The sequence below is a fragment of the Diorhabda sublineata genome, chromosome 7 (genome assembly GCF_026230105.1).
Source record: "Diorhabda sublineata isolate icDioSubl1.1 chromosome 7, icDioSubl1.1, whole genome shotgun sequence".
Classification (NCBI taxonomy): domain Eukaryota; kingdom Metazoa; phylum Arthropoda; class Insecta; order Coleoptera; family Chrysomelidae; genus Diorhabda; species Diorhabda sublineata.
In genome coordinates this window covers 17117149-17129735 of record NC_079480.1, presented here as the reverse complement: position 1 = coordinate 17129735, position 12587 = coordinate 17117149, and the positions used below count along the sequence as shown (strand labels likewise).

Here is a 12587-nt window from a genome sequence, read left to right as displayed (position 1 = left end):
GCGGAATATTTCTTGACCAAAAGTATGTGCAGATGAAGTTAATCTGATTTTTTCATTCAAGATCTTGACATCATCATTTTTGTGCCATTTTTATTGCATGCAAGTTGTAATCTAGTTACTTTTGGCTTAACAGATCTGCTAACTTTCATTAAACTTAGCTTCGTTATTTTCATTGTTGAACTAGTTACAAAATATATGAAATTTGAGTTTAGGAATTTATTTACTTTCACTGTTTACAGAAACTTTCATGCAATTTCTTGCACATTGTATTGCATTATGTCAAGCGACCTAAAGTGATGTGACTCACGTACATCCAACGGAATATTTTTGGGTTATATGCCAGTTTGTGCAGGTCTTCAGAGCTTTTATTGCTTTACAACAGTTTCAACATTTATTCTAGAGAAGCTAAAATCTACAGCTACTTCTGCAGTCCGTAGAGAAGAATTTTTTGCTGCTATTAAAGGTGAATCACATGAACTAAATGACTTTCGTTGCTTCCTTGTGTGGCCAATCAACTAAACGCGGTCGATCAACTGGTGATAAACCTATTTTTTTTATTGGTATTTAAGCCAATCGCTTCGGCAGACGATTTTGTCCAATCATGAATCGTTTTTTTCCAATGTGCATGTTATTATACCAGCAATCATTTTCGGTTTTGCAGTGACGATTTATTCTTAGGAATAGTCCGTTGATTTTGATATTTGGGCCCCTTTTTGACATTTTTCAAATAATCTGATATCAGGATAAACGTAGCTATCGTTGCTTTCTATTAAAAAAATTGCTGGTTATATTCAACTCGATTTGTTTGAGAACCATAGTTGTTTGATTCGATAGAAAAAAGTCAGTCAAGAAAGCATCAGCTTCCCCATCTCGCCAAGCAACTGTACCGCTGCTATGTGATAGCATTTTCGTTGCAGCCTTTCAGGAGTATTTTCATTCCATACGTTTATCATTTTCCTTATATCTACGGAAACTAATGCTGTCGAACTTTTACAGTTGTCCGGTTGCTGGTTTCATCGCTCGCGCAAGTTGAAATACACCACTTTTGAATGGGTCAATAATAACTTTCATTTCTTAAAAATATTTTTCTGCCTGAAATGCTTTCCATACAAATTTTTTACTGTACTTGGTATTTTTTGGTACGTTTTATTGTATAATTTCATTAATATTCTCATCAGTATTACAACCAAATCGTGACATTTTGAAATATTATATATTTGAATCGTTAAAATCGAAATAATTCAATATGTATCCATGGCAACGTGATGAAGTGAAAAAAGCCCATGGGATCTGTATTCAGTATAATGCTGTACTGATTGGTTGTCTTCAATTAGATGACTTCGAGATAATATAGAGATCGATCAGTTTTCAATAATTTGTTCAAAACAATCGATTTTTTCAGTAGCTCATTGTTAAAAAAGTTATCAGTTCGATAATGGTTCCTTCGCATACATGCTGTTGGATAAATCAGTGCATGGTTCGATGCCTCTACGATCAATATTCTTCCAGTTGTCTCTACATTGTTTCAACAGCGGAATATCAGGTCTGCTATTGACCTATGGAATCTTTGATTTGAATAAACATTTTGGTGACAGGCTCCTAAAATCTATCCGAGGAGAACAAAGCCAACTAATTCATCAAGGGCAACGTATTTTTTCAATAGCACCATGCAGAAGTTAGCTTAATCACTGGAGAGGAAAAATGGATTCTATGTAATAATCTAAAATACCAAAAGAGGTTACTTTCTCCAAATAAACCACCTGCTATGTTGGGTTTACATTCCAAAAAATTGCTGTGTTTGGTAGGCATACGCGGAATTGTTCATTTTGAAGTGCTGAAACCCAGTCAAGCTATTAATGCAGATTTTTGTTTGAACAATTGGATCGAGTGAAACAATCTTTAATCGAAAAGGATCTGATGATTGTCAACAGAAAAGTTGCGATCTCTTACAAACATCAAGCGCGCCCTGCTGATCCATTTGTTGGTAGAAGTTGGAATTTTTTTAACTGGCCATCTTAAACGACTGATCATATTACCCTGAATTACCCTAATCGATAATTTACGACAATTTATTTACAAAAAATAAAATTATGGTAGCCTTATTAAAATTTTTATTTGTGCCAAAAAAGCTTTTTAAATGACATAAAAATCACAAATAAATGAATTGCGAATTAACAGATAGGTGCGAAAATTTGACATGGTTGTTTTCTACGTAAAAATTTGGATTTTGATTTTATTAAAACTTATATTTAAATTACTTAAGAATATTTGTTTGGTTCTAGGTACTTGACGGTTGGGTGCAACACGCTCAAATTCATCCTTCGACATTTTGGAGATACAATTCGAAACAACATCAGCGCGCCCGTTGGAAGTTTCGGCGTCGATATAACGCGAGAGGAAAGGTACGAAAAATCTCAAAAGTGTCACGAATTTTTGTTACAGATCCGCGAATTCGTTGTAAAAAAACAAACATTACCCGTTATAGGAACTTATTTTAAAGAAATAAATACGATGATGCAAAATTGTCTGGACTGACACAAGCATCCGTTAAAAAACGTGTTCTCAAAGTTCAAAAATTCGAGTTTGTGAGAGTGTGTGACATAATTTCATATGACAGATGATATTTATTTACAAATCCAAGAAGAATTGCGAACGTCGTAATTGTAAATATTCGTGACTCGATTGTCGTCACGTTTGTAGAAACTTTGTTCGTTTGTTAATAACGTGCGACGTAGGCACTCCGTTGTCTCAGTAGAAGTATTCGCGCAGAGATAGACGATAGACCTCCTCATTATTTCCAATTGGACCTTGGCGGTTCTTTTTGCTGACTTAATTGATTCTTTTACAATTCTTTGAAGTATAACCAGTGTGTCCTAAATATACAACAATCAGTCTAAAGGAAGTTAATGAAGATCTATAGCAAATAAACAAGGATTTGTTAAAATAGTGTAGTAATTCTGTCTTAGCCTACTTATTAGCTTCCACATGGTTTTGACCGTAGTTTCTTCAAACTCTGTACCATCTTTTCTTCTCATGTTCACGGCCCAATCTTCTCATGTTCACGGCCCAATCCTTTAAAATCAATTCCTATCATTGCAAAATGTTTTCCATACAAATTTCTTACTGTAAACATTTTTTAATATGTTTTATTGTATAATTTAAAAACTTAACAAAATTTTGATATAGCATAATCATCCACCATATCGTGCTTTGTGGAGATAAGTTATGATATACTTAAAAATGATGAGGACCCTATTAATGCAAGATGATATTTTTTATACAAATTGAATAAATGAAAATAATGACAAGGAGAACAATATGCGGAACTAGTCTTTTCTACGAAACAAACAAATGTGTATTTCCTCCAGATTTTCATCGTCCATGCCAGCACAAACGTTGTGGCCCAACGCTTACAGAGCTGGCAGCCTACTCAATGTTCTGACGATTACAAAAAATTGTTGTTTTCCCCGGCATTTTTAAAATTTGCATCTCGTTTTTATAAGGAGTTGAGTTTATTATGGCTGTTATTCCTCGACGGTATCGTTTCCTTTTTTGAGTTCGTTGAATAGAGGGAATGCACAAAATATAACTTGTGACCCAACGCCCACAGAGCTGGCAGCCTACTCAAGGTTCTGACGATGACAAAAAATTGTTGTTTACATAATTACAATATAATCAAATCACATCTTCATCATTGTTCTTTTGTTTTTTTGGCTGAGTGCTTGTTGGCCTTTTGTTTTTTTTAGCATTCTTTTTGAGGCGAAGATCATTAGGATTGGATGTTTTCCACGGCATTTTCAAAATTTCCAATTCATTTTTATAAGGAGTTGAGTTTATTATGGCTGTTATCCCTCGGCGGATTCGTTTCCTTTTTTAAGTTCGTTGAACAGAAGGAATGGAAAAAATGTGACTTGCGACCCAACGCCCACAGAGCTGGCAGCCTACCCAAGATTCTGACAATGACAAAAATTGGTTGTTTACATCATTAATATTGGGAATGATAGACGACGGAGGGTTTCATTCACATCATACTCCATACACCTGTTTAGAATAGGTATTGAAAGTTTAACATTTACAAGGTTTCGAACCTAGGAACAATTGTTTGAATATTCAATTTTCCTATATTGTTATTTGTACTATTTTTCATCTAGAAAAATATTAAATAGAAATTTCTATTTATTCCTTTTACGTATACATCATCCATCAAGACATATCAATTAAATTGCTTGTTTAGTTTGGATCTAAAGTCACAACTTACTATTAAATTACTTATTAAATTTTTTTTAACTAATATAAATAAGTTGTTCGTATTACTCTTGTTTAGGACATGCTGTGTATACAAATACGATCAATGATTGTAAATGGATCAGCTTCGTACTTAATTATTTTTTACTGATGGGATACATTTATGTGACTTGAATGAAGTCTATTAACAAGAAAATTTGATTTGATATTGTATTACTCAACATTTGAACTACAGGGTTGTCTATAAATATATTTATTACATATTAGTTTCAATGCAGAATTTTATTGTATTTTGATACTGTATCCAAATATATTTCTTGGTAAACAAATCTATTGTAATAATATTTTTTTATTATAAGGTGTAGAAACATTTTGGAATAATATGAAAATACTTTTTATCAGTTTTTAAAAAAGTTATTGCGCGATAAGCTTTTTACTAATGATAGAATATAAATTGACAAATCGTCAATAGTAATTTTGACAGTAAGCAGGAGAGCAGAGACATATAATCCATAATTAAAATTATAAAATAATATAGTTTCCATTTACCTTATGAATATTTGATAACATCATTGTGGGTGAAAAATATTTTTTTTATTATACTGAAACTGCAAACATACTCTCTGGCAGGAATATTTCGGAGAAATTGGGTACATACTTCCGACAGTTTCGGCCAATAGAAATGCATTTATGTTTACGATTCGATGTTTTCATTGGTAAACAGTGAAGATGATGAGTCCACGTGGACTGACGGTTTGTTAGATGTACCGAATTTTATACGGGGAGTAACATTATTTTTCATTTCTTAATTTGGTATGAGTGCCGTGCGTATTTATGAAATATTGATTGTTCCTCGCAATTGATAATGGAACAACTTTACCACCGAAAAAGCGATGCGCTTAAACCACGTCCCCAAGGGTATAATCGCTTATTCCCGAAATTAACATAACAGAAGATAATTTTTTTACTGTCTTACCAAAATTCTGTTGGAGTATCTTCAACATCAAACATTGATTTTGCCATATGCCAAAAAATTTTTTGTTGTTAAATATTTGATATTCAAAGATACATGTTTCTACATTAACTAAGGTAAATTCAAAACTAATATATCGATGTGATTGTGATGTTGAAATTTTGCAGTATTTTGCGAGTATTTTTCATTATACACCAAAAATCAATGTAGATGTTAGACATATAGTAATAAATTCTCGACAACTGAACCAACAATGTATGAAATTGTAATAATAAATTAACTTCAGCTATTAGTCCATTGAAATGTCACGTGACATTTGCATGGGGGATCAATAGAAGCTTAACCTAAAGTTTGTGGGGTCGCGACCCTTGTCCTCCGGCCGACACCATTTTCGCGATATCTAGGAATCTATGCATCTTGCAATTTGTTTTGCTTACAAATATGTTTATGTAACTTTTTGCCCTAAATTTAAAATTATAGAAGTTATCAGCAAAAAAGTGAGAAAATTTTTATAAAAAGTTTCTTTTTTGTTCTACAACTTTTTTTTATACATTTTACAAAAAAATTTCCTCGGACCAATCTTGTGGATAATCTTCTGAGAAAAATTTTTTTCTGTAATTTTTTTTTAATTTCATTCATTTAAAACGCTGTTACAGCGATCCTAAGTTGACCGGGCTCGCCAATGCTCATGAGAATCCGGTTAAAACGAAATTATTAACTTATTTTTGATTTTTTTTATTTTAAATATATTCTTAAAAAATTTTTATTAAATTCGTACAACTTCAATTATTCATTGCTAACTCTTTTCCCCGCCATCTATGAGATGTCTGTAGGCGCGTTTTTTTAACGTGGTATCTACAGCAGGCCTACTCCATGGACATCTTGCTTATAAGGTAATCCTCGACATTATAATATCATCATCATCATCATTAATCACTTATTAGCTACCTACTCTAATCTACTTTTCTTCGATGGTCGGGTCTGTGGCTAAGAATCTAAATAAACGTAAAATGTAAAATTTTGAGGAATTAAAGTAATTAAAATTGGACTCATAGCTGGAAGTTCATCTTCGAATTCATTTTCTTCCATTAACTTTGACATTTCTATGATGTTACTGCATGTTTTGCAAGAACAATGGAGGCATACTGTAGAGCATTTCAGGCCTGCTTTTCTGCAGCCACACATGCTTCCACAGTTTTTTTGCATCTGCAGAAAATTAATTTCATGAGATCGGGGTGTGCTGGAGCCTGGAAGCTTGTATTGGCATCTAAATGTTTGCATGCTTTTCCAGCCCCAATCTTCAGGATTTTGATATGTTCCTAGTTAGAGGCAGCGATGATAAATTTAATGAATTTTTAGTCTCAGCCTGGACTATGGAGTGTAGAGAAGGAGGAACGTCTCTGATGAATGATATTGAAAAAAATTACAGAGAAAAAATTTTTCTCAAAAGATCATCTACAAGATTGGTTTTAGGTAATTTTTTCGAAAAATGTATAAAAAAAGTTTTTATTAGTGTTTTTACACTTTTTTGCTTATAACTTCTTTAATTTTAAATTTAGGGCAAACAGTTATATGAACATATTTGTACGCATAACAATTCGCAACAAATTATGTCTTCACGAATTTTTTGTAAGACGCATAGTTTTCGAGATATTGCGAAAAAAGTGATACCATCATTTTTTCCAAGATGGCGGCCGGGGGACAAGGGTAGCAAACCCACAAACTTGAGGTTATGCTTCTATTGACCTCCCACAAATGTCCCAAAAATAAAATTGCAACCTCCTATAAAAAATGCATTATTCGGTCCTTAATTGCAACTTTTCAATGGACTATGTATATATATATATATATATATATATATATATATATATATATATATATATATATATATATATATATATATATATATATATATAGACTTGATTAGTAGCTTTTTTAATTTCTTTTGAAATAAAACTTCACAAAATAACAATTTCTTTAAAATGAGTCGAGTCATAGGTAAAAGTAATAGTACAGTAAAATAATGACAACTTATAAAAACTTGTTTAAATTGATAAATTTTTTTCTAGGGGTCTAAAAATTTGTTACTTGATATTCTTCTCTAAACTTCAGTAATCTTTCGATGACATAAAAAACTTAGAGCATCTATTTCGCCTAGAAAGTATCTTCCAAATTTAAAACAGGAACTGAGTATTAAAAACAGGGATTGGTAAAAAGTTTTTCATATAAAAAAGGAAAACTACTTTCCTAACTCGGACCAATGTTTATCTAAGTAATAATATGTAAATAATTTGAATAAATCCCACTAAAGAGTTAATCTATTTGATTTTAGATCAAACTAAGTTTTTGGTTTTCTAATTTTATCGTTTTTTCATGAAATTTGGTGGAAATATTCAGTCAAAATATAAGCTTTTTTAAAAAGTCGGTAAGATTTTTGTTCGTTGAAATCTCTGCTTTCTAATGGTGTAAAAAGATATTACCACCACCATAGCAAAAAAACGAAAAAAGTTGCATCCGAATTTTTTTTCAATTATTTGTGCAATTTTCAGTTAATCATTATTTCATTAATCACTTTTTTTCGTGAGAAAATTTACCTTGGCAATGTAATAAATAATAAGGTTTTTACGGGTTGTAAACTATTTACATTTGTGTATGTACAATCTATATGAGCTCTCATTTTTTTTTTTCACCTCTTGTATACCGTTTCTCCAGTTTTCAGCGGTTACATTTTTATTTTTTTAAATTCGTACAACTTCAATTATTCGTTGCTAACTCTTTTCCTCGCCATTTATGAGATAGAGTCTATAGGCCCGTTTTTTTAACGTGGTATCTCCTTATAAGGTAATCCTCGACATTATAATATCATCATGATCATTAATCACTTATTAGCTAGCTACTCTAATCTACTTTTCTTCGATGGTCGGGGCTGTGGCTAAGAATCTAAAAAAACGTAAAATGTAAAATTTTGAGGAATTAAAGTAGTTAAAATTGGACTCATAGCTGGAAGTTCATCTTCGAATTCATTTTCTTTTAACTTTCGTCTTTATCAAATCGATCACCATACTACTGTTCAAAGTAGGAATATTATTGTCGACACATATATTAGACTTTAATTCGTACCATATCAACTCGATCGTGACTGCTTTCTTTGCAATTTGCAATTATAACGTTTCCCTGCTTCTAAGAATTGTTGAACATTTATAACTTTTGTGGAAATTTGTGTCACGTTCGCATAAAAATTCGTTTATTTCACTTTTTCCATCTTCGAAAACTACCTTGGTTGTATCGCAGTGGTGATCCTGGGCGAGATCCAAAATATATTTGGCTGCTTAAAACAGACATTATGGTATCCATCCTTGCTCTAACCTTCCATGTAAAATAGTTATTATTTTATCTTCATTAGATAGAGCTTTCATGTAACATTCTTTTGAACCATCCTTTACTGGGTGTATCATGGGTGTCGTACTAAGTCTCATTTAAGTAGATTATCGTTCTGTTTTCCGATCTAGTTGTATTTATTTTTCGAGGTATTTTACTGCGTTTTTGCAAATGCTGTGACTATTACAACTTGCCTTTAAATTTTAAATAAAATCTCAAACGACTTAGAGTACACACACAGTTATGGTGGAACAATTAATTTCGCTATCAGTTTCCTTAGACAGTCTGCTTGAAATTAACAATAACGTTGTAGAAGAAGAGCCGGTGACCAATTTTAGGTGGTCACTTCAAAAGTCACGAAACTTTATACAGTAAATCCTCTCTATCTACTGAAAATGAAAAGCCGCTTCTGGTAGCCCCGTGTATGTAGACTACCCTAAAATTTTAAGGTCAGAAAAATTTTAGAAAATTACTTTCGACAGTATTTTGTCTTCATGGAATTTTTTCCACAGAAGTTACACATCTCTCTAATTGTTGACACAACGCTATGAAAATTCCATCACCAACTGTCTGTCAAAGCAAAAAACGTGTCCGTGCGATTGCAAGTAAGACAGTAATATGGAAACCTGCGGGTTAGAGTGAGTCCGCTTATTGGGCATCTGTGGACTTTATTAGATGTAGATTTAAAATTATACATAATGATTTTTCTTAATCTTGTTGAAACATCATTTTTGAAAGATTTTTCCTTACCTTTGACGCAGATATTCTCTAGGTCATTATCAAGCATTCTTCTTCAAGTACCATACACTTTGCAGCGTGTAGGTATTCTCTTGTCCAAAACTTCTAATCTATTATCTGAAGACACCCCTCTTCTGCACTCTGAATGCCACAGTAGTCTCTTATATTCCGTAGCCAGGAATATTGTTTACGCTTTGGTCCTCTCCTTTCGTCGATATTTCCCGTCAGTATGAGCTTGAGAGTAGAATATCTTGGTCCTCGCAGGATGTGTCCCAAATATGATACTTTTCGTTGTTTAATTACCGCGATCAATTCTCTTTCCACGCCCGCTCTCCTCAGTACTTTTTCATTCGTCATGTGCTCGGTCCATGGGATCCACATAAGTTTGCGTAACAGCTGTTTTTGCAATTGCTATCCGAGTTTTAACTTCCTCGTCGCAATCCCATTTCATTCATTTAACATACATCCAAGGTATTTAAATTTATTGACTCTATGTTATTTCCATTGACAAGTAATTGAGCTTCGCCATGTTGTTGTCTGCTTATGACCATTAGTTTGGTTTTATTGTTTATTGTGAGTCCGTATTTGGTTCCAATTTCGTTGATAGAATTGACTAGCTCTTGTAGGTCTTCTACGTTGTCTGCTAATATCGCGGTATCGTTGGCATACCTAATATTATTTATGAGAGTTCTTTTTACTTTAATCCTTAACTATAGTGGTGAAAAAATTTTACGTTTCTATAGTCGTGGGCCCAATGGACCCATGTATTTTAAAATGGCCACAAAATCAAATGATACATATTTTATCAAAATCAACAATAGGAACTTCAATTTCTCACTTTAATGGCACTTACAAAATCTGTCGTTTTTTCTTACCATCAGAATAAGTTGGCTTACAAAAATCTAAATAAAAACAAAAAAAACAAGTTTCACATTTTGTCTATTTTTCTCGTTATTAAATAAAGTATCCTTTTTCATAAAACAAACAAAAAAATATTGTTTTGGAAAATCTGACACCTACTCAATTACTTGCATGAAGTACAGACGATATTTGCGCAAGTCATGCATATGGGCTGCGTGTACTTAGTGCATAAGTGCACGGGCTTAGCTCTTTTCCCAGACAAACAGAATGAGCATCGCTTTCTTTTCTTTCTATCTAATTTTATGGTCTCTCCAAAGGTCCCGCTCAATTTTTAGAGCTGCTGCAATGCTCATTCGCAGTTGTGTGGACAGTCTTTGATTGTAGCATCGCAATTTCATATAAGGTTCACATAAAGACTGAGCAAGGCCTTTCAAGATCATCATACGTGTCATTTTAGGTTTTCTTTCATGACTCTGTTGAAGGAAGTAAGCCTTCAAAGCACTCATATCCAATAGTCTATACAGAACCGGCAACGACGTGTTCTGCGGCAGCTTGAGTATAATGCGCACATTTAGTCAACAGAATCGACACCGCCTTTTGTGGTATTATAGAGCAGTATGATTTCAGGTTTATTTGAGGACTCATCAATATTATTATCATGATGTATTGAAGACACCAGTATCACACTCTTATTTTTTTTTTTTTTTTTGATACGTAACTGACAATTGTTGCATCTTTTGTAAATCCGAATCATGAAGATCCAATTGGACGATCTTTGTAAGGCAGAAATTCTTTGGGTATTTATTTTTACCTACCTACAACAGTGGTGCCTTTAGTTAACATAGTATAGACAAGTTCCATAGAGGTGTACCAATTATCAGTCGTTATATTACGATTGGTGTTCAAAATTGGCTGGCAAAGTCAGACATGCTTGAACTGGTATCGGCAGTTTTTTCTCTTCCTGTGTCTTATTCTTATTCTTATTGAACAAAGTTTTTATTTCTGTAGTAATGCGTCCTGGGTCCGTTTTTTTGTTTTGTGTTCTTCTCTGTCTCCAGGATTATCAAAGCGAAGACATGTCAAAAGTATGTAAAATCGCAGAGAAGACATGTTTATCCGAAAAACAATACAATGGTTTCGTGGTTGGATTTGAGGACGCAGAATATATCAAAAGACCTAAGAAATAATCAAGTTCTTTTTGTTCTTTCTGTCATTTCAGTACATTCAGGAGATTTGTATTTCATCTTCATACTTTCTAATTTTTATTTGTCCGAAACAGTTTTTTATGTAATTTTGTCAAATATTAAATGAAATGCTTCACGTGGACGATATGGCTCATCAGGTCATGAAGGTGATGACTTATGCAAATTTTTTCCGTAATAATACTCGGAGGAATTCGGACGTGTACTCACCTCATCAGAGCTTTCTTCACTAGATATTTCAGAGCTTGTGTCATGTTGACTGTCTATAACAAAGTCCTCGTCATTATCTGAGAAATCATTGTCAGACTGTGTTCCAGGATCACAAGCAAGCAAGGAATTTCGATCAATTTTTTCGAAATTTCTGTCTTAACTCTTAATTCCTCCATCGATCTTTTTATGTCTTCCTCATTTACAGATACAATCTTGCGATTTGCCATCGTGATGAACTAAATTACTGAAAATGATAAATGAAAAAGTTACTTATCTATAGTCCTGGGCCCAACGAACCCGCGTAAAAGCTAATACGCACCTTTGTAGTGGAGAGCGAAACGCGTCCGTTTCACGGCGTATGCTCCGGCCTACTGGCTGAACGTACTGAGAAGTGGAAACGAGAGTGTTGTTAGGCGCGGCGTATACTGAACTTTGAAAATTCATCCTGGGTCCATTGGAACCATAACAATAGTTAAGGGTTAATGTCTTTTAGATGGTCTTTTAATGCCAGCTGAAAAATTCGTTCTACTTATATGTTGAATAGCATGGGTGAGAGTATACATCCCTGACGAACTCCTCTAAGAATCTGAAGGTATTCCGTAGTTAGAGAGCCGCTAATTCACAGTTTCACTGTTTGATCTGCATCAGCTTTTGTCTTTACTATCGATATCAACATCCTTTAGGATCAGTAAGTCTTGCCGAATGGAGTCAATCTTTTCTTTGATCATTTTTGAATTGAATTAAATGTTACCTCTTGGTATGTTATGATCGTGTTCAATCATGCTCAAATAAGTTCTTCAAATAATTCCAACATATACTGTACAATTACTATATTCTTGGAACAAAATCAAAATCTAGATGTTAATACAGTGATCCTAAATGCATTTGTTTGATTACTACAATTTTGATTTTAAAATTCTATGATATTTTTTAATAGTTTTTTTTTATCATTTCGTGTATTGGTTTTCTCAAAGGATCTC

General features: G+C 33.2%; 1 protein-coding gene across 1 annotated transcript in view; it reads left to right on the top strand.

The window, feature by feature from the left end:
* Positions 1-7010, top strand: part of LOC130446599 (katanin p80 WD40 repeat-containing subunit B1) — a 64871-nt gene extending 57861 nt beyond the window's left edge. The window contains exon 12 of the mRNA XM_056782961.1: positions 2283-7010. Within this exon, the coding sequence (XP_056638939.1) occupies positions 2283-2535 (253 nt within the window). The 3' untranslated portion in view covers positions 2536-7010. The remainder of the gene's footprint in view (positions 1-2282) is intronic.
* Positions 7011-12587: the final 5577 nt, after the last annotated feature.